Source organism: Rhinatrema bivittatum, chromosome 8 (assembly GCF_901001135.1).
Source record: "Rhinatrema bivittatum chromosome 8, aRhiBiv1.1, whole genome shotgun sequence".
In the NCBI taxonomy this organism is placed as follows: domain Eukaryota; kingdom Metazoa; phylum Chordata; class Amphibia; order Gymnophiona; family Rhinatrematidae; genus Rhinatrema; species Rhinatrema bivittatum.
The window spans coordinates 247,227,642-247,251,254 of record NC_042622.1 but is presented as its reverse complement, the minus strand read 5'-3'; the positions used below and the strand labels follow the sequence as shown (position 1 = coordinate 247,251,254).

At 46.9% G+C, this 23,613-nt stretch overlaps 1 protein-coding gene across 1 annotated transcript in view; it reads right to left on the bottom strand.

Moving 5' to 3' along the window:
• The window catches only part of UPF1 (UPF1 RNA helicase and ATPase), a 443,827-nt gene that overhangs the window by 116,719 nt on the left and 303,495 nt on the right, over nt 1-23,613 (bottom strand). The window contains 1 exon segment of the mRNA XM_029614488.1: nt 15,179-15,321. Within this exon segment, the coding sequence (XP_029470348.1) occupies nt 15,179-15,321 (143 nt within the window).

Sequence of the window (23,613 nt, the reverse complement as noted above, 5' to 3'; positions counted from 1 at the left end):
AATGACTGGGTTGACGTCGATGCCGATGGGAGCAATTGAATTTTGAAGAGGTGCTCCATCTTCTCCATCCGGATCCGACGTCCCTTCGATGTCATCTTGGCACATAAACTACAAGACTTGACGTCGTGCTTCTCGCCGAGGCAAAAAAAGCATTCTTGGTGCGGGTCCGTAATGGACATGTTTCTTGCACAATTTGGGCATTTTTTAAAACCAGAGGCCATTTCTGCCGGACAGCCGTCGACGGTAAGGGCCAGAAAAAATGGTATGGAACCGCGAAAATCATGGGGAAAAAAAACTTACCGCAATGGAACGGAAGGGAGACCCTTGCGGAGGAAAGTATTTTCCGAATTTTTTCTAAAGTTTTATGTGTGGTGAAAATCACCACAGGACTCCAGATTAACCGCGAGGCTAACGGCTCTGCGGAAAAAAGAAGACTGAAGGGAGACCCCTGTGGCAGGGAATATCATGGCATGCTGGGCATGCTCAGTAGGCACTCTGGTGCCAGTCAAAAGTTTCATAGAAACTTTGATAGATGTTTTTCCGTATAGGGCTCCATTACTGATGTCACCCATATGTGAGGACTAGCATCCTGCTTGTCCTGGGATAACATTTCTTACCAGCAACTGGGAAAAAAAGCAGGAGTGGCAATTTTAGTAAACAAAAACAATCTGGAAGAGCTCAAAGACCCGGCAGGTTGATATATTATTCTGGTGGTAAAGTTATAATGATATGTAATCTATATGGGCCAAATACATACACTTACCCTTTTTTCTCCTTCTATTGCATCTCCTACTAGTGCAGTTTCCCAATTCTTTTCAGCCCAAGGCACAGTTACATAAGCAAAAAAAAAAAAAAAAAATTTGTGGCACACCAGACCCCCACCCCCATTCCTCCTCCTTCCCCATCCGCACATAGGCCCAGCATGTGATTAATAAAAAAACAAAATTGTACTCATTTTTTTTTTTTACTTTATTGGAGAAAATACTTACCTGATAATTTATTTTTCTTAGTGTAGACAGATGGATTCAGGGCAGCAGAACACGCATGAAAACGGCTGCCACGGCCTACCTTGCGGCGTGCAAGAAAAAAACCTAAGTGCGGGGCCTAGCCCATGGGGGGCTGCTCAACCCGCCAGGCTGCCCAGTTCCCCAACCCCAAAGGGAACGTGAACAAACAGGGACACGGCGCACCAAGAACAAAGACTGGAGGAAGTTCTGAAACCCCTTTAACTGTCTCTGATTCAGGTAAAACTTTCTCCTCTTTTTTTTTTTTTTTTAAACCTCACCTGAGCTCAGTTCTTACCAGCTGAGTACAGAGACACTCTCTGGCTGTGGGTGGAGAGGGCATCTGCCGTCACCGCCACACTCTGCCTCCTGCACCCACTGCTTTTCAGCTTAACTAGCAGCTACCTCCACGCCGGGAAACCCAGCTACCGGACCAAGGCATACCTCTGAAGGCCCATGGAAATCCCCTCAGGAATTCTCTACTGGGGGAGGGACCTTTAGGTATCACTGCAGGAGAGCAGGGCTTTCTTTTCCTGAGTTTAGAATTTCTCCTTTCAAAAAGCTTAAAGCAATCCCCAAAGGGAGATGCATGTCCACCATCTGCTGGAGACAGAGAATACTGGCAGGCTGGGGGTCACTGCAGGGTTATGTATACTGTGACATCAGCTTGCTCTGTCTTCATGCTGTAATCCATTTGCTTTTGGGAAAAAAAGATTGTATTAAACTTTGTATAATTGCTCTTTGTAAAGGAAAGTAAGCCCTCCCTTTGATTGGGTCGATTTGTACCTATAAAATTCCAGCTGTCGAGCTGAGATTAAGGTTGATTTTTTGAAATGTATTATAAACCTGAGATACTGCATCATGTTTACGACATGACATGTCTCCTATAGTATTTTCATTAGATGACTGCTATAGCAGGGCTTCACAAACCTGTCCTGGGGACCTTACAGCCAGTCAGGTGTTCAGGATATTCACAATGAATATGCATGAGGTAATCTGCACATAGTGAGTCTATAATATGCAAATTTATCTCATGCATATTCATTGTGGATATCCTGGAAATCTGACTAGCGGGGGAGTCCCCAGGATAGGTTTGAGAAGCCCTGCTCTATGGGAAAACTAGCAAATTTTGCTTCTTCAGATGAGCAGCTATTACTGCTAGATACTTGGTGAAAACTTTCAGAGTTGCTGCTAGACTGAAGGGCAATAGTCTATATTGGTAATGTTGGTCTTGCAGGGTGAATCATAAGTATTTTCTCCATTTCTTGTTGATTGGCTTGGATCCATTGTGATTGTAATGTCCCTTGGGTTACTCGCATGGCGAGCCTTACCATAGGCGTTACATGAACTGTGGAGGCCATGTGGCCTAGCAAGGTTAGAAACTGATGAGCTGTTGCTTGTGTCTTTGAGTGGATCAATTTTGCTAGCAAGGATAAGGTTTCTGCTCGATCCTCGGGTAGAAATGCTTTTGCAAGTGTGGTGTCCAGTTCTGCTCCTATGAATTGGAGCAGATGAGACGGTGTGAGATGGGATTTTTGATAATTGATGAGAAATCCCATGGAGTGAAGTAGAGCAATTGTCTGGTTGAGAGAAGTTATTGCTCCTTGTTGAGATTGACTTCTGATGAGCCAGTCGTCTAGATATGGGAAGGCATGGACACCTTGCTTGTGCAAGTGTGCTGATATTACTGCTAGACATTTTGTGAATACTCTGGGAGCAGAAGTGAGTCCGAATGGCAGTACTCTGTATTGGAAATGTTGATGACCCACCATGAAGCGCAGATACTTGCGATGAGGAGGAAATATTGGAATGTGAGCGTAGGCGTCTTGGAGATCCAGAGAACAAAGCCAATCTTCTTTTTGGAGAAGGGGAAGAATGGTGCCTAGAGACACCATCCTGAACTTTTCCTTTTTGAGAAATTTGTTGAAATTTCTGAGGTCTAGGATGGGACGTAGGCCTCCTGTTTTCTTTGGAATGAGAAAATATCGGGAGTAGAATCCTCTGCCCTGCTGAGACCAGGGCACTGGTTCTTTAGCCCTGGATTTCAGAAGGGTGGATAATTCTATTTGAAGTTGAGAAATGTGAGTTTCGTTGTGATACATGTGACTCGGTGGGAAATCTGATGGAATTGAGAGGAAATTGAGTTGATATCCTCGAGATATTATGGACAGAACCCACTGATCTGTTGTTACTGTTATCCAAGTATTGTAAAATTTGGATAATCTGCCTCCTACAGGGAGTTCTGACCAAGGATTTTCTGAGTGGCTGAGTTCCCTGGAGATGCCTTCAAAAGCCTGTCGCAGGACCTGTTTGAGTAGTAGGCTGGGGCCTGGGTGCTCTTTGCTGACGAGGCTGAGGTCTGTGCTGAGGCCTTGATTGTCTAGGCCTGTTTGCAGGAGGGTAAAATCGTTTTTGACGATAATAAGGTTTCCTCATTTCCCTCCTTTGGGTTCGTCTAGCAGCATGGGTAGTAGAGTCATGAGGTAGGGAGGAGAGCTGTCTTAAGGTCTCATTATGTTCTTTCAATTGAGAGACTGCTTCTTGGACTTTTGTGCCAAATAAATTGTCTCCTGCGCATGGGAGGTCCACCAATTTCTCTTGGACCTCTGGCCTAAGGTCGGATGCCTTAAGCCAGGCCCACCTTCTGGCACTTATTCCTGAAGCTGCAATTCTTGATGATGTCTCGAAAGAATCGTATGCAGCTCATACCTCGTGTTTTCCAGCTTCAAAAGCCTTGTGGATGAGGTTTTGTGCTGACTCTCTGTATTCTTGGGGGAGAGATGGAATGAAATCCTCCATCTGCTTCCAGAGGTTTCGTTGGTATTGGTTGATATATAGCTGATAAGCTGCTATTCTAGAATTTAGCATAGCACCCTGAAATACCTTACGACCTAGATTGTCCAGAAAACGGTTGTCCTTCCCAGGAGGATTAGAAGAATGCACTCTTGTTCTCTTTGCTTTCTTCTGTGCGGATTCAACAACCACTGAAGTATGTGGTAATTGAGATTTCTGATATCCTGGTGCAGTTTGGACTAAATATGTTGAGTCCATTCTTTTATTAATGGGAAGAACTGAACATGGATGTTCCCACATTCTGCGTTGAAGTTGAAGGAGAACGTCATGTATGGGTATTGCCATAATTTGCTTGGGAGGATCAACAAATTGTAATACGTCAAGGGTCTGATGACGTAGACCCTGCTCAGACTAACTTGAAGGGTATAGAGTCAGCCATGTCTTGAACAAAAGCAGAAAAGGTGAGGTCCTCTGGTGGGGACTGTTTTCTTGGGTGTGGTGGAAAAGGGTCAGACATAAAAGTTTCAGAAGTGACTGACTGTGAATCACTCCATGTGTTGTAATCTGGAGTGTGTGGTCGTGTTTTTCCAGGAGCAGAAGGAGCCACCACACCAGATGGTCCTGAAATGGGCTCTGGAGGAGAAGAGTCCTCTTCTACTGGATTTGCCGGTAAAGAATCCAGTAAATCCTGATATTTTCTGTGTATTGCTGAATATAATGCTGATTCAGCAGATACTGTATCCCCAGAAGGACCTGGCATCGACAATGTTGTATGTGGCATCGATGGCATCGTGGAGTTGGATCAGGAATCGAGAAAAATCCCATACGCGTCATCGTGGATGTCTGAATTGGATTTGAGGGTAACAACGATGCCATACTGGAAGAAATAGGAGGCATCGATGTAGATATCGATGAGAAAGTTGTTGTATGCTGCATCGATATGTCCCTCGGTATCGGAAAGGGTCCTGATTTCAGGAAAGAATCCGTTGTCTGTACGGTGCTCGATATCGAGAATGGATCTGGCACCGGGGGAGGTGCTCGTCAACTGGACGGTGGTTGGCATCGAGACTGTGCCCGGCATCGGGGCGGTGCCCGGCATCAGGAGATTTCCCGGAATCGGTGTCATTGGTAACTCAGTCATCGGCACTGGTTGTGCCGGCATCGGTGACGTCAGATGTCACCGGCATCGGCGATGTCGCCGGCATCGGTAAACTTTCTTTAATAGCTTGTAGGACTGCTTCCTTTATAAATGCGGTTAAGTCCTGCGGCATCGGAGTAGACAGCGGTGTAGGTGGAGACAATGCTGTTTGTGGTGTATCTGCTTTGGTAGGCCTATCGGGCATCGAAGTATCGGTACGTTTAGTCCGCTTTTCGATTGGTTCTTCACGGATAGGTGTCGAAGGTGAGGCCGAGGCGTGTCAGTGGCGATGTTTATGTTTGGGCCTTACCTCTACCGCTGAGTGAATCAATGATGTCGATGGCATAGGCGAGGATTTGCCTGCTGAAGTCTCCAGTCGACGCTTTTTTAACAAAACCTTTTGAGAAGCACCTACCGGTGAGGACTTCTTGGAAGTGGATGGAGAGGGAATTAACTGCAAACTGAAGAGTTGCTGGATTTTCTCTTGGCGCAGTTTTCGCCCTTTGGGTGTCATTTCTTGGCATTTTTCACACAATGAAATATCGTGTTGATCACCCAAACATCGAACACACTCTAAGTGCGGATCTGTAACCGACATTGTTCGATTACAAGTCGGGCATTTTTTTAAAACCTGACGCCATAGTATCATCGACGGCCGTCGATGACTGAAAATGAAAGTAGCGTTTATTCAAAATTTAACGCTAAGTTACTTCACCAGCCGGTGAGGTGAGACAAGTGAGATCCCGTGAGGGAGAATTTATAAAAAATAACTATGTTATTATTGAAAAAACAGAGTACTCTCAGGGGGCTCCGGTGTCCATGCTGCTAGCCAGCGACGCGGAAAAACGAAGACTGAAGTGAGACACCTGTGGCAGAGAATATCATGGCATGCTGGGCATGCTCAGTGGCCTCACAGGGCCAGTCAAAAGTTTCTAGAAACTTTGACAGATGTTTTCCCGCACTAGGCTCCGTTACTGACATCACCCATATGTGAGGACTAGCATCCTGCTTGTCCTGGGATAATAACGGTTTACAATTCTGCTTGCCACATCTCAAAAAAGATATAGTTGCACTGGAGAAAGTTCAGAGAAGGGCGACCAGGATAAGGGGCATGGAATGGCTACCCTATGAGGAAAGGCTAAGGAAGTTAGGGCTGTTCAATTTGAAGAACAGACAACTGAGAGGAGATATAAGAGGTCTACAAAATCATGAAAGACTTAACCAATTTACATTAACTTGTTAATTTACTCTCTCAGATAACGGAAGGACTATGGGGCACACCCTGAAGTTATCAAGTAGCTCATTTAAAACAAATCGAAGAAAATTCTTTCACACTCAGCACATGGTTAAGCTCTGGGATTCTTTGCCAGACGATGTGGAAGAGACAGCTGAGGGGGACAGGATAGAGGTCTTTAAAATCATAAGAGGTCTTAAGAGAAACATTGGGGTAACCTGCACGGAGCAGCGGTTACTACCTTACGAAGCTTGCTGGGCAGACTGGATGGACTATTTTGGTCTTTTTCTGCCATCATTACTATAGTATGTTACTATGTAAAGCAAAGACAGTATTTGATTTCAAATTAGCATGGGAAAAGCACAGAATCTGAGGGAGTGGTAGGCATTGTATAACTAAGCAGCTGCATGGATGGGCAGACAAAACAGTCCATATAGTCTTTTTCTACATCACATTACTCAATGTGTGACAGTTTGTTCCATTGTTTCAGTTTTAATATTAACTAAGAAATCCAAGACCATTAAATTAACTCAACCTAACTTAATGTAAGAACTTGTCATACAGGGTCAGACAGAGTCCATCAAGCCCACTATTGTTTCCAACAGTGGCCAATCTGGGTCACAAGTACCCGCCAAGATCCCAAACAGTAAACTGATCCTATGCTGCTTTTGCACAGTTGTCAGTAGTGGCTATTCCTTAAGTCTACTTGGTTAACAATAGTTTTTTTTTTACTTCTCCTACAGGAACCTGTCCAAACCTTTTTAAAACCCAGCTATGCTAACTGCCTTAACCACATCCTCCGCTAATGAATTCCAGATACGTTGAATGAAAAAGAATTTTCTCTGATTTGTTTTGAATGTGCTTACTAATTTTATGGCATCCCCCCTAGTCTGTAGTTTTGAAAAAGAAAACAACTGATTTATATTTACTATTCTGTTCCACAGATGATTTTATAGATCTCCATAATATCCCCGCCTCACACCTCTCTTCTCCAAGCTGAAAAGATGCAATCTCTTTAGCCTTTACTTGTAGGGGAGCCTTTCCATCCCTTTATCATTTTGGTCGCTCTTCTCTATCCCTTTTCCAATGCAACTATATCTTTTTTGAGATGCAGAGATCAGAACAGCACACAATAACCCAGGTGCAGTCTCATCATGGAGTGTAACTATAGTGTAGGTTACTTTTCCCTATATGCATCACTTTCCACTTATGCTATGTTAAATTTAATCTGCCATTTAAATGCCGTCTTCCAGTCTCTCAAGATGCTCCTGCAAGTTTTCACAATTCTCTTGTGATTTAATAACTCAGAATAATTTTGCATCGTCTGTAAATTTGATCACATCAATGGTAGTTCCTTTTCCAGATCATTTATAAAACAATAAAATGGTTTGAATCATATCTAAAACAATAGATGTTTTCAGGTACAAATCAATACTACACTCTCGGACAAAGTCACACTGCTAACCGGTGTCCCACAGGGATCAGCCCTGTCGGCAACACTCTAACATTTATCTTCTCCCGGTATGTCACCTACTAGCGGGACTTGGAATCACACATTACTTATACGCAGACGATATACAGTTACTGCTGCCAATTGTAAACACCATTGAAGATACAATGAAACTTGCCAATATGTATCTTGAGATAATTAAACAGCTCTTAAATCAGATGGAACTGGTAATAAACATCGACAAAACGGAATTTGTACACCTTGAATGTAAAAACATACATCAAATTCAACCAACAGTCACAATTAAAAACAACCAAACCATTGAGCTAGCAACAAAAGTACGAAATCTAGGAGTAATAATTGACCCTGAACTAAACATGAAACAACATCTCATTGAAAATAAAAGAAGGATATGCGAAACTAATGATCCTGAGAAGGCTAAAACCTTTACTAACGCTAAACAATTTCTGCACAGTTCTGCAGGCCATGATATTCGCAAGTACAGACTACTGCAACTCACTACTTTTAGGACTACCACAATCTACAATCCGGCCACTACAAATATTACAAAACTCGGCTGCTAGAATTTTGACTGGTAAAAAAAAGAATGAACACATTACAGGAACGCTCGCTGATTTACACTGGCTCCCAATTGAACAAAGGATTCAATATAAGGCATTATGCATAATACACAAACTACTCCACAATGAAAAAGTTGAATGGCTCAACACTGCACTGCACGTACACGTCCCGCAAAGAAACCTAAGATCTGCTAATAAGGCTCTACTAACTGTCCCCTCTGTCAAAGCAGCACGCCTCACGCAAGTTAGGGAGAGAGCACTTTCACTGGCAGGCCCCGTGCTATGGAACACCATGCCACTCGAACTAAGGCTGTAGAGTAATTTCAAAATATTCAAAACCACTCTGAAAACCTGGCTTTTTAAACAAGCTTTTTATAAAGATAAAGAGAAGGAAAAAAACAGTTGACTGATAAGGACGCACCAAACTAAAAGTAGTTACTTGTAAGCTACAAATGCACATTAATGTTAAATTCAAACCGCCTAATATGATCCCAATAGACAAGCCTAATTTACACACATAGTTTTTTTTTTTTAAAATGAATTGTTACCGCACTATGATGGCACATGATTAATTTGTAATCTATACCACTCACATTTTCATTAGCGTGCCTTGCTGTAAACCGTTGGGATAGTTATCTAACTTAACGACGGTACAGAAAAGCGTTTAAATAAATAAATAAATATTGAAAAGCACCGGTCCCAGTACAGATCCCAGAGTTACTCCACAGAGAAAACTATTTAGTCCTCCTCTCTGCTTCTTTTCAACCAGTTTGCAATCCACAGTAGGACTTATTAATTTTCTCAGAAGACTCATGGGGCACTTTGTCAAATGCCTTCTGAAAGTTCAAATACTTTACCAACCACTGACTCATCTTTATCCACGTTTATTAACCCTTTTAAAAAAATGTAGCAGATTGGAAAAAAGAAGATTTCCCTTGGGTAAATCCATGCTGGCTATGTCCTATTAAACCATGTCTTTCTACATGTTCTGCAATTTTGTTTAGAACAATAGGAAAATTATTCCTTACCTGCTAATTTTCGTTCCTGTAGTACCACGGATCAGTCCAGACAACGGGTTATGTCCCCCTTCCAGCAGATGGAGTCAGAGCAAAAACTGTAAGCATAGCCCCTAATAGGTTGGAGCACCCTCTGCGTCCCTTCAGTATAAAGAATATCAGAGCCAAAAACAAAAGCCCATGGTATAGATCAACTAACACATCAACTAGAAAAAACTGTAAACGTGTAACTCTTAGGTAGAACTTGCAAAATGAACTGTTAGACACAGAAATAAGCTGTCGAGCTGGCCCAATCCCTATTGCAGAAATTCCCAGGGAGGGCTCTGGACTGATCCGTGGTACTACAGGAACGAAAATTAGCAGGTAAGGAATAATTTTCTTTTCCCTGTACGTACCCGGATCAGTCCAGACAGTGAGATGTACCAAAACTTCCCTAAATAGGGTGGGCCCTGGATAGCCCAGCTCGAATGACTTGCGCACCAAATGAGCCAAACCCGTGGGTCTGGATATGCAAGCAATAGTGCCGTGCAAAAGTATGCAATGATTTCCAGGTAGCTGCACTGCAGATCTCTTGCAGAGAAACCGCTTGGCTTTCTTCCCAGGATGCTGCTTGAGCCCGAAGTGAATGAGCCTTGATGCCCTCCGGAGGAGCACGGCCAACACCAATGTATGCGGAAGAGATTGCTTCCTTTAACCATCGTGCAATGGTGGTTTTGGAAGCCTTGTAACCTTCTCTTCGGTCCGCCCCAGAGCACAAAGAGCTAGTCCGTTAATCGAAAGTCTTTAGTAACTTCTAAATAGCACATGAGGACCCGTTTGACATCAAGTCTCCGCATCTCTCTGGGACTGTCGTCCGGGAAGGATGGAAGTTCCACCGACTGATTCACGTGAAAAGCAGAGACCACCTTAGGCATGAAGGATGGTACCGTGTGCAAGGAAAACCCCGAATCTGTGAAGCGGAGGTAGGCTCCCAGCATGATAGAGCTTGGATTTCTGAGATCCTGCAAGCCGAGCAAATGGCTACCAGGAACACTGTCTTGAGCGTGAGATCCTTAAGAGTAGCCCTGATGAGGGGTTCGAACGGTGAGCTGCAGAGAATCCAGAGGACCAAATTCAGACTCCAAGATGGACAGAAGGAGTGAACTGGAGATTTGACATCTTTTACACCCCACAGGAACTGGACTATGTCAGGAAGAGAAGAAAGACTTACTCCATCAAGATGTTGCACAAGTGCTCCGAGGGCCGCCACTTGGTCCCTCAGGGAATTGTAGGCGAGTCCTTTGTCTAAGCCTTGCTGCAAAAGGGAGAGAATGTTGGCAATGGAAGCGTAACGTGGAGACACATGCATGGAGACACACCAGGCCTCAAAAACTTTCCAGACCCGGACAAATGCAATGGACGTAGAAGTTTTCCTAGCTTGAAGGAGGGTGGAAATGACCTCATCCGGATAATCGCGCCTTCTCAACCTGCACCGTTCAAAAGCCAGGCCGCAAGCAGAAGCGATCTGCCTGGTCAAAAAATACCGGTCCTTGTCGTAGAGGTTCGGCAGATGACCCAGCCGAAGGGGACCGTCCACTGACATGTTGACCAGGTCGGCGAACCACAGTCATCGAGCCCACTCCGGTGCCACGAGGATTACCGGACCTTAGTGGAGATCTATTCTCCGAAGCACCTTCCCTACCAACGGCCATGGTGGGAACACGTAGAGCAGGATGTTTCGTGGCCACGGAAGAACCAGGGCATCTACTCCCTTTGCGTCGTGTTCTTGTCTGCGACTGAAGAAGCGCGGAGCTTTTGCATTCTGGAGTGTCGCCATCAGGTCTAGATGGGGAGAACCCCATCGACGAACGAACAGCTCCATCGCTTCTCCAGAGAGCTCCCACTCCCCTGTATCCAAGCGTTGTCGACTTAAAAAGTCCGCTTGAACATTGCCCACTCCCACTATGTGGGATGCTGCCAGTCTGGACAGATGGAGCTCCGCCCATGCCATCAATTTGTCTGTCTCCCGGGAGACATGACGGCTTCTTGTGCCTCTCTGGCGGTTGACGTACGCCACTGTCGTTGCGTTTTTGGGATAGAATTTGCAACGCTCGCCCTTGGACTAAGGGGAGGAAACTCTTCAACGCGAGGCGGACCGCTCTGGTCTCCAGACAATTGATAGGCCATGCTGCCTGAACCATAGTACCTGAGTCGACTGCATCCTGCACACCACTCCCCAGCCGGAGAGGCTGGCATCTGTGGTGACTATCACCTACTGTGGGATCTCCAGGTCTACTCTCCGCAGCAAGTGATCCAAATTGAGCCACCAGAGCAGGCTGTCCCTGGCCAGTCAGACAGCGGGAGGAGGGCCTGAAAATCCTGAGACACTGGCTTGCAGCGAGACAGTAATGCCCACTGTAAAGGTCGCATATGAGCAAAGGCCCACGGTACTAAATCTATAGTTGATGCCATGGATCCCAGCACTTGGAGGTAGTCCCAAGGCTGTGGGGAGAGAGAGAGATCCCTGAAGCATTGCACCTGAGTGAGGAGAGATTGCGCCCGATCTTGACGAAGAAAAATTTTCCCCTGTCTGGCATCGAAGTGTGCCCCTAGAAAGTCGAGTGTCTGCGATGGGGTAAGACTTTTCGCAAGATTGACGACCCATACCGGGGAGCGAAGGAGCTGTAGCACCATGTCGATCGTTCACTGGCACAGGTCTCGGGACTTCGCTCGGATGAGCCAGTCATCCAGGTAAGGGTGAACTAGGATCCCCTCCTTTCGTAGAGTGGCTGCTACCACCACCATCACCTTGGTGAACGTCTGCGGCGCGGTCGCCAGACCAAAAGGCAGGGCCTAGAATTGAAAACGCTGTCCGAGAATCTTGAAGTGAAGGAAGCTCTGATGTGCTCGGAGAATAGGAATGTGCAGATAGGCCTCCATCAGATCCAGGGAAGCCAGAAACTCTCCTTGGTGTACGGCCACTATCACGGAATGCAAGGTTTCCATCCTGAAATGTGAAATCTTGAGGGTCCTCTGTTGACCATCTTGAGGTCGAGGATTGGACAGAAGGAGCCCTCCTTCTTGGGAACCATGAAGTAGATGGAATAATGGCCTGACCCTTGTTCCACAGGGGAACAGGAAGGATGGCCCCTAAGTTCAGGAGACGATCGAGCGTCTGACGCACTATACCTTGCTTCTTCACCGGACCACAATGGGACAAGATAAACCTGTCTCTTAGGGGCCGAGCAAATTCTAATGCGTAGCCGTGTTTTAGGATATCCAGGACCCACTGGGTCTGAGGTGATTTTGACCCACTCCTCCTAGAAGAGGGACAGCCATCCCCCTATCCTGGGGGGTTGAAGAGTGGGCCAGCAATACTTCATTATGAGGACTTGGATACTCCTTGGGAGGGGTTATCCCTGGTTGTTCTTTGGCCCCGAAAGGAATGGGACCAGGAATGCGATAGAGAGGAAGCCGGTCTCTGTGGAGCTGGTCTTGATTGCCGGAAATGACGCTGACCCCAGAAAGGGGAGCACGTTGATCTGAATGTCCTGGAGATCAGAGGTCGATCTTCAGGCAACTTATGGACCTTACTCTCACCAAGGGACTTGATGAGCTGGTCCAGCTCTTCTCCAAAGAACAGTTTTCCTTTGAAAGGCAAGGAGCCCAGCTGAGCTTTGGAAGAAGAATCCGCTGACCAGTTACGGAGCCAAAGCAGACATCTAGCCGAGACCGCAGAGACCATGGATCTGGCCAGGACTCAGAGGAAATCATACAGAGCATCCGCCCCATAAGCTATTACAGCCTCCAGGTGATCCGCTTGTTGTGCCTCGTCTGGAGGAAGGTCTTGAGCACTTAGCAGTTGTTGCATCCATCGGAGACCTGCTCGTTGCATGAGGGAGCTACAGACAGTCGCTCTGACACCCAGAGCAGAGACTTCAAAGATTCTCTTCAAGTACACCTCGAGCTTATGGTCCTGAGTGTCTCTCAGGGCAGCACCCCCAGTGACCGGGATAGTTGTCCTCTTCATGACTGCAGACACTGAAGTATCAACTTGAAGTCCAAAGATTTTTCTGGGAGTGGATACAGCTTGTCCATCGCTCAGCCGACCCTGAGAGAACCATCAGGAGCATCCCACTCTCTTGACAGCAACCGAAGGAGCATGGGGTGAAATGGAAAAGTTTTTGCTCGTGGGCAGAGGCCCGCCAAAACAGGATCCCCCTTCCTCCCTGTCGTACTGGGTCCTGCAAGTTCTTGCGGGGCCTCGATATCCAATTCTTCCAGGACATGAGGGATGAGCGGATCTAACTCATACCTCTGAAATAGCCGTAAGACCCGGGGGCCATCTCCTTCCATTTGAAGGTAGAGCGCCGGGTCATCCAGGTCCGGATCAATAAAAAGGTCCTGAGGAGGAAGGGGCTCTGGGATGGGAGGATGGGAAACCACCTGGACCCCAGAGGACCCTGAGGAACTCCTGGCAACTGCGGGGCCTCTGCTCCTGAGACACTGGGTCCTGGTCCTGAAGAGATTTCTAATCCCGATCCCAGTGGTGCTCCTGCCCCTTCGAGCCTGATGATCTTGGGAGGAGAAGGAGCTGAAGCAGCATCCTGCTGTTGAGAGCATCTTGCTAAATAAGCATTGTGAAGGAGCAAAATAAACTCCGTGGAAAACGGTCCCAGAGGAGAAGCAGGGAGAGGAAGAGTATCAAACTGCCCCAATGGTAAATTTGCATTGGGGAGAGTTGCCGGCGTGAGAATCGTTGGGGGAAGTGAAACCCCGGAGTCTGCATTTGCATCAGGAGGCGCAGGAGCTGGCAGTTCAGAAATCAAAATGGCCACCTTTCCTGCTTCAGAGGGGAACGGGGCCGACCTCCCTGAGGGCGGGTGTGCTTCTGCTCGCGAAATCTGACGCCCCCTGGCCTCGAGGGTCCCTCCCCGCCGGGGAGGCACCTCGCACATAGACCATCCCGGGAGAGCCACGATCCGGGCTCTCCACAGGCTGACCATCGCGTTGTACGCAGCATGGGAGAGACGCAAGCCGGCACAAGAAATCTCTCCCAGAGGCTGTCAGCAGCAGTGAGCAAGGTAACTTCCCTCGCGAGATAAGGGGACAGAGGAATGGCGCCTCGAGGAAGCAACGTCTCGGGAAAGCTGCTGCTACAGGAGGAGAGGGTGGAGCCACCAACATGCACCCAAGACTGCGAGTTAGAAAATAGCTGAAATAAAAAGTACACAGGACTTACCCCAAATGAACAGACAGAATAACACTAACCAAGTTCTGTCTGCAAGTCTGAAAGAAATTAAGTAAAATAAGGGAGCCCTTAAACTAGACCCGTAAAGGTTTTTGTTTTGTTTTTAACTTGATCCATACAAAGAAAAGGAAATGAGAAAAAAGTAACAAATAGAATTATATTCTGTCCAGGAATACTGGAGAACCGCAGGTGCCACCTTTAATCTGCTGGAGTCAGAGAAATACTGAAGGGACGCAGAGGGCGCTCCAACCTATTAGGGGCCGTCCTTACAGTTTTTGCTCTGACTCCATCTGCTGGAAGGGGGACATAACCCACTGTCTGGACTGATCCGGGTACGTACAGGGAATTCCATGATTTTTCCCAGCACTGAAGCGAGACTCACCAGTCTGTAGTTTCCCAGATTACCCTAGAGCCCCTTTTCACAGATCAGGGTTATACTGGCCACCATCCAGTGTTTAAGGCACGGCAGACTAACGATAGGTTACAAATTACAAGTAACAGATCTGCGATTTCATTTTTCAGAACTCTGGAGTGTATATCCCCTGGTCTGGGCTATTTGCCACTCTTTGTCAGTCTGCTTTATTACACCTTCCAGCTTCACAGTGATTTGTATCTGTTCTTCTGAATCATCACCATTGAAAATAATATCCTACATAGGTATCTCCCCATCTGTATTATGTAAGAAGATCGGTATATAAAAAACCAAAAATAAATAAATAAATCTTTGGTTACCTTGCTCTGGTGAGAGCCACATTAAGACGTCTGGGATCATTTAGAAAGCCGATTCCTTGGTGCTCATTCGCTCTTACACATGAAAGAATGATGAAGTCCTTCTCTCGTCCTTGAAAAGCATCCACACTTGCAATTTCCACTTCCTGAAAAAAGAGAAGTAGATAAACATTGACAAGTGGAGGTAATGGAACTCTCCAATATGCTGCCATTTATACAGATGTCTTCTCTTAAGTTTGTATGCTGCATAAAATGAAAAATTCACCAGCTCTGAAAAAGTAACAAATAGCACATGAATGCTTTCACTCAGTAAAGTATTACTTGCTCTACATGTTAGAGCAACAACTGTGTCACCTAACAACAATATCAGGAAAGGTAAATTCAGGTTCCAAATGCTATCAGAAAATGACTAGAAAAGGTGAAATTACTACTTATCTGATAGATTCCATTCCTTTAATATAGTCAGACCAGTGGATTATACAGGCCAACCAGCAGATGGAGACACAGTCAACAGGCTCACTGATGTCACTCCTTATATACCTCTGTGCTGACACCAGCCTGCCAGTATTCCTGTAACAAGATGACTGGACAAATTTATTACCCTCAAATACAAAAACATATCAGATCAAATGATCATACCCCCCCCCCCCTTTCTTTTTTAAAATAGGACATGCAGGAGAATATGAAATCAGGAACAAAGGAAAATTTCCAACAGAAAACCAGAATAACTCACCTGCAGGGAAGAATATACACACTCACTTCATTCTGCAACAGACTATACCTGCTTGCAAGGAATTACTGACACAGAGTGTAAAAACATCCCAAAAACATCAGCAACATAGGAAGGGGCCTGGCCTGGCCTGATTGTATTAAAGGAAAGGAAATTGTTAGCTAAGTAATAATTTCACCTCTCTCTTCATCCCGTCAGACCAAGCCAGACCAGTGGGATGTACCCAACCTACCCCCCCCCCCCCCCTTCTAGGGCAGGATGCTATCCAAATGCTCGCAAGACTGAAGCAAAAGAGCTTCCTCTCAAATTCTGACCTCAAGGTAGAGCTGCCTCGGAAAGGAACACAAGAAAGCACAGTTGCTTACCTGTAACAGGTGTTCCCCTAGGACTGCAGGATGTTAGTCTTCACATGTGGGTGGCATCCGATGGAGCCTGGCACGGAAAACTTTTGTCAAAGTTTCTAGAAGCTTTGACCAGCATGCTGTTATCCGCGCGTCCATTCGAAGCAAACAGAATGTTGGGAATTATTAGAAAAGGAATGATGAATAAAACGGAAAATGTCATAATGCCTCTGTATCGCTCCATGGTGAGACCGCACCTTGAATACTGTGTACAATTCTGGTCGCCGCATCTCAAAAAAGATATAATTGCGATGGAGAAGGTACAGAGAAGGGCTACCAAAATGATAAGGGGAATGGAACAACTCCCCTATGAGGAAAGACTAAAGAGGTTAGGACTTTTCAGCTTGGAGAAGAGACGACTGAGGGGGGATATGATAGAGGTGTTTAAAATCATGAGAGGTCTAGAACGGGTAGATGTGAATCGGTTATTTACTCTTTCGGATAGTAAAAGGACTAGGGGACACTCCATGAAGTTAGCATGGGGCACATTTAAAACTAATCGGAGAAAGTTCTTTTTTAGTCAACGCACAATTAAACTCTGGAATTTGTTGCCAGAGAATGTGGTTCGTGCAGTTAGTATAGCTGTGTTTAAAAAAGGATTGGATAAGTTCTTGGAGGAGAAGTCCATTACCTGCTATTAAGTTCACTTAGAGAATAGCCACTGCCATTAGCAATGGTTACATGGAATAGACTTAGTTTTTGGGTACTTGCCAGGTTCTTATGGCCTGGATTGGCCACTGTTGGAAACAGGATGCTGGGCTTGATGGACCCTTGGTCTGACCCAGTATGGCATTTTCTTATGTTCTTATGTCCTTCAGTCTCGTAACAGATGAAAAAATACGAGCGAGAATAAAACAAACCAAAAGGAGAACCCAACTCCGTGGTGAGGTGGGTGGGATTCCTGAGGACTAACATCCTGCTGTCCTAGGAGAACACCTGTTACAGGTAGCAACTGCGCTTTCTCCCAAGACAAGCAGGAAGGTAGTCCTCACATGTGGGTGAGTACCATGCTCCAGACTGTCCCTGGCCACAATAGGGACCACAGCGACCAACCAAAGTGCCAACGGGTACAACAAATGCGGTGCCATGGGCCAAAAAAAGGGACTGTCTGGTTCTCACAGAGCATGGAAGGAAAAGTTGGGTTCAGGACTGGAACAGGTTGTGGAGGACGGATTGACCAAAGGCACTGTTCCTGACACCCGTCCTTGTCCAAACAATAATGAGCCACAAATGTGTGACGAGAACTCCAGTTTGCGGTCCGGCAAATCTCGGCAATGGAGACTGTGCGCAGATGAGCTACCAACGCCCTCATGGCCTGCACAAAGTGAGCTTTTACTCTGCCTGTAAGCGGGAGGCCTCCCTTCTGATAGCAAAAGGCAATGCAATCCGCCAACCAGTTCGACAGGGTCTGCTTACCCACTGCCCTTCCCAGTCTGTTAGAATCAAAAGATACGAAGAGCTGGATGGACTGTCTGTGGCTTGCTGTACTATCCAGAAAGAAAGCCAAGGCCCTTTTGCAGTCCAAGGTATGAAGGGCTTGCTCCCCCAAGTGAGAATGAGGCCTGGGGAGGAAGGTAGGTAACACGATGGACTGATTAAGGTGGAAATCTGTTACCACCTTGGGCAGCAACTTTGGATGTGTATGCAACACCCACGATCATGGAAGAACTTCATGTATGGTGGGTAGGTCACCAGAGCTTGAAGCTCACTGATCCTGCGAGCTGAAGTAATCACCAGGAACAAAACTTTCCAGGTGAGGAACTTCAGGTTGCAAGACTGCAGCAGCTCAAAAAGAGGTAGCATGAGCCATGCCAGGACAACGTTGAGGTCCCAGGTTGCAACACGAGGCCAAACAGGAGACTTCAGCTGGAGGAGGCCCCGCATGAATCGGCCTACCAAAGGATGCGCAGAAACTGGCGTGCCAGTGACACTCCAATGGTACGCACTGACAGCACTCAGGTGGACCCTGACTTAGCTGATCTGAAGCCCAGACTCTGTGCCATAGATAGTCCAACAGCTGAGGGAGGGGGCAGGAGAAGGGATCCAAGCCATGCCCCGCACACCAGATGGAAAATCTTTTCCACTTCAAGCTGTAGGTCTTTCTGGTGGAGGGTTTTCGGGACACCACCAGTACCTGGGAGACGCATCCGAGAGTGCCAGAGACTGAAGGACTTTGTGCTCAACATCCAAGCCATCAGGACCAACGCCCAGAGGGGTTTGGATGGCACAGGGTGCCCCGATTCTGAGAAATGAGATCAGGCACCGTCCCCAGCCAGACGGGGGCCCACACCATCAAGTCCTGCAGAAACAGGAACCAGACTTAACATGGCCAGAAGGATGCCACCAGTATCATGGTTCCGCTGTCCTGTTGAAGCTTGAGCAATGTCTTCAGCAGGAGTGGTAGGAGGAGGTAGGCAAACAGCAGGCCTCTCCCCCAGTGGAAGCAGAAGGCATCACAGGCCAGATATCTGTCCCCCAATAACATGAAGCAGAACTTGCTCACCTTGTAGTTGTGAGGGGAGGTGAAGAGGTCCACATCTGGTGTCCCCAGCAGCGAAACAGTTCGGCTGCCACCCCTGGGTGGAGGGACCATTCGTGAGGCTGAAATGAACAGCTTCAGCGATCCGCCAGAACATTCATATGACCCGGCAGGTACATGGCATGAAGACCCATCCCCTGCAAGAAGGCCCAAGTCCACACTTGCACCACCTCCAGGCACAGCAGGAATGAGCCCGTGCCTCCCTGCTTGTTGATATACCACATCGCAACTTGGTTGTCCATCCGAATCAGGACTTCCTTGGACGACAACTGGTCCCTGAACGCCCACAAGGCGTACCAGATTGCCCAAAGCTCTAGGAAGTTTATCTGATAAGACAGTGGGCTTTGGAGGCAGTCCAGAGACCTTGCGTATGGATATTGTTCACATGGGCTCCCCAGCCCTGAGGGGAAGCATCGATGGTGAGAATCGCCTGGGGCAGAGAGGTTTGGAGGGAATTCCTTTATCTAGGTTGGAAAGATCTTCCCACCAGGATAGAGACACTCGCAGAGGGTCCGTGATTGTGACAGGGGCCTCAAGGTTCTGGAAAGCCTGTCACCACTGGGACCACAAGGTCCATTGGGCCCTCCCCTCCATATGCGAGCCAGAGGGGGGGGGGGGGTCACATGGACAGAGGCCGCCATGTAGCCCAGCAGGTGAAACAGAAGGCAGGCTGGAGCCCTCCTGGCTGTTCCGGATAAGGGTAGCCATCGAGGCAAGGGTGATCACTCAGTCCCTGGGCAAAAAAAGCTTTTGCCTGTGCCGTGTCCAGTCTGGCGCCTTTGAAGTCCAGCTGAGGAGATGGGCAGAGATGAGACTTGAGAAAGTTGATGATAAACCATAAAGCCTGCAGCATCTGCACCAAGGCTCCTGAACGGGAGTCTATCTTGAGCAACCAGTTGTCTAGGCAGGGGAACACATGCACCGAGCGACGGCCGAGGTAGGCAGCCACCACCGCTAGGCATTTGGTGAAAACGTGGAGGGCTGATGCCAGCCTGACGGGCAGCACTTTGTACTGGTAACATGCATTCCCCACCACGAAGCGGAAATACTTCCAGTAGCTGGGGAAGATAGCAATGTGTGCATAAGTCTCCTTGTGACTGAGGGAGCAAAGCCAGTCTCCGCGCTTCTGAGGAGCAGGAGCAGCGTGCCCAGAAAAACCATCTTGAACGTTTCTCGAAAGAGAAACTTGTTCAATGCCCAGAGGTCAAGAATGGGGTGCAAGCCTCCATTCATTTTCAGAATGAGGAAATACCTTGAATAGAATCCTCTGCCCTGCTGAAGGCAAGGGACAGGTTCCACTACGCCCGCCACGAGGAGGGCAGTAAGCTCTGTCTGAAGTATGACCTGGTGGGTGGACGAACTCCACGATGGACACGGGGGAGAGGTCTTCGGGAGCAGACTAAAGTTTAGACAGCACTCCTGATGGATGACGGTGAGTACCCATTGGGTCCAACGGGATCTCTTCCCAGCAGTGGGCGAAGCTCAAGAGTCTGCCTCCAACGTCAGGGGTATGGTCAATTGACTTCCACTTCCTTGCCGCCAATCAAAAGCCTGTGGCTGGGGCTTGCTGGGGTCTAAGCACTTGCTGCTGGCGAGGGAAGTCCCTGGAGGTGGTGTGAGGTGTGCAAGCCCTGGAGGCTAATACTTCCTCTGCCTGTAAGAGGGCTTCCAGGATCCTGGCCTAGAGGACTTCTTGGCCAAGGAAGGGGCGTCAGAAGCGCTAGCGGAAAGTTGTTGAAGGGTATCATGATGGTCCTTCAACTGTGCTCCCGCATCCCGGACTTTATCCCCGAAGAATTTTTCGCCTGTGCAGAGGAGATCAGCTAGCCTGTCTTAGACTTCCAGCCGGAGGTCAGAGGCTCTGAGCCATGCCATTCTCCTGGCGCTGATGCCAACCACAGCTACATGGGCTGCCATCTTGAATACATCATAGGTGGAATGCACTTCAAAGCACGCCCGACGCCTTTTGGGGGTCATCTGGTCACACAGACAGCACTCACGGATGTTGTGCAAGGCCCCCAGGCAGAGGATGCAAACCTCATGCGGATTAGAGATGGACATGGTCCGCGGGCACCAACAAACTGGTCAACGCCATTAAAAATCACCCAGTGTGCAGTCAATGACTGGCAGTCACCGTACGGCGAAAAGTTGGGAATCAACCACAAAGCTGGAAGAAAGGTAGAAAAACAACCTACCACACTGAGGAGACTGCGAAGGGGGATCAGAAGAGAAATTTGGAAAAACTCAAGAACAAGAAAATTGAGAGCTCCATAAACCGCAAGGCAACTGCACTGCGGAAAAGAAGAGACTGAAGGGGGACCTTGCGTGGATAGTAGTTTGCTGGGCATGCTCAGTGTGCTGGTTAAAGCTTCTAAAACTTAGGCAAGTTTTCCGTGCCAGGCTCCATCGGATGATGTCACCCAGATGTGAGGACTAACATCCTGCTTGACCTAGGAGAATGACGTCCGCACCTTACACACATCCAATGGAAAGATCAATCACTATTCCACACAAAAAACAGTCTAGGGTCCTTGGACAACAGAGTCCATGCTTCCTTTGGCTAAAGATTGCCAAAAGTCACCTAAGCTGCTGTAAGGTCTTTCATAACCCAGCACTACCACAATCCAACAGACCACATCATTTTTCATGTTTCTCTACCCTAAATAAAGATGATTAGAACACCTAAGGACCCTAGACCCTTAGACATTCTAAAAGATGTCTGAAGGAACTCAGTAAAAGAAAACAAACAAGTTCATAGTCCGAATCTATCTCCGTAACAAGGACGGTAAGGAGATTAACAGAGTCAGATGAAATCAGAACTGCCCTATGGAAGGAAGGGAGGGGACAGAATCTGGAACCTGACCTCAATAAATAACAAGAAAAGTTCCTTTCCAGGAAGCACTGGTATATCAGACACCCTCAAAGTTCAACAAACAGCAACTAGGAGGAACCTCTCCCATGTAAATAGCCACAAGGAAGTATCCTAAAGTGGAGAATTGGAATTTTTTGTTTATTTTTTGTTTATTTATTTTTTTAAATAAATAGACAACAATAACAAGAGTTATTGTTGTCTATTTATTTAATATTTAATAATTATGTTCTTATGTTCAGAAACTCTGTTTAATGTATCGCCTCAACTGCGACAGTTTTGTTCTATGTAAACCGACCTGATTTGATATTTGTATTGAGAAGGTCGGTATATAAAAAAGCCTAAATAAATAAATAAATAAATAAATTTACAAAAAGATAAACATTTGAAGTGGAGCGCCCATATGCTAAATATTCTATAAGATCATAGGTGCAACTGGACCAGCAGAAAACAACAACCTGTCACTCATTCAACCCAATATCAAGAGAGAATTGCCACCTGCACCGTCCCGGCATTACAGAGGCATTCCAATCCTTGAAAAACATTCTCCAACCTGCCCGAAAGCTGAGGAAGTGGATAATCTCTCAACGTTCAGAACATAAGTTGTGGTAGACAAGAATGTTCTAACCTTCAATAAAATAGACACCATGGCCTGAGACTAACCTTTCTATACTAAAGGTGCCTACCTCAAGGGCCAGACTAAGACAAAACAGTCTGGATCCCCGTGAAACATTGGACCCCTGGCAAATTAACTCCTTGGAAGACGAAAGATTTAAGGACTCTCACAAAACAGATGCTGGAGAGCCGAAAACCACAGAGGGCAAGCTCATGCAATAGCCACCAGCAGTAACAGCCCTGGATGTTCTGCACCCCTTGAATTCGATTGCCTAATATGGGCCAAGGAATAAACAATCATTTCCCTTCTGGCAGAAAATATGTGCACCTCCGCAGTCTGACTAATCGCCACCAGATTCTAGTCTGACAAGCCACCTGTTGCAACCCTCTGAAAGGGTCATTTCCCTAGAGCTATGATATTGTGACTAAGGTAAGCCATAAGGGCATTCTCCATACCTGCTGCGTGCAACACAGAGGCATGCTAATGCCCCCTCCACCAAAGGAAAAGGGAATGTCGACCTTCAACAACCACTGAGCACTCTGTATTCTCCTGAACGCGTTAAACATGCTGCAAGCATGACACTGACAGACCTCATTCTCATCACCTGACCCAGAAGCCGAGACGCGATTTAGAGATGCAGCCAATTAACTCTGGCTCCCAAGCGATGGATGGATCAGATTGCCTCATTGGTAAGCAATCATTCCTGAGCAAAACAGTTCCTGACAGAAAAAGCATCCAGCCCAGAGTGCCACCCACATTACAAATTCTGATGCCTCATACAGTAGCAACCACCTGGAACAGACCTGGGACTGGTTAGTCTACTTGGAAAAAAGGGCCCTGGGAACAGAATTATACATGTCCTTGCTCACATTACTTTATCAATGACTGCCACCATGAATCCAAGAGTCTGAAGGTGGTATCACAGGAGAGGATTTCTAACTGTCCCCAATGCTTGGGGCAAACAGAATTTTCTACTCTAAGCTTCCCGATATTTCAGAGCCCACAAAAGCTGAAGGATATCCCTGGGAAAAAGAAAATTAATCCACTCCAAACTCCAACAATCTGAAACACTTGCCAAGAAGCCAAAGGCTCTCCTGAAGGATTCCTCCCTTATCAGTGAATCCTCTAATAAGGGTGTATCAGCCCAGCTTCCTGCACCACATCACTGGCACCAACACCATTAGCTCTGAAAAAGGTTCCGGGGGCCAACACTAGCACAAGGGACAATGTCTGAAGCACTGTAATCTTAAGAAGCGCTAATAGTCCTTCTGGGACAAGAAGAA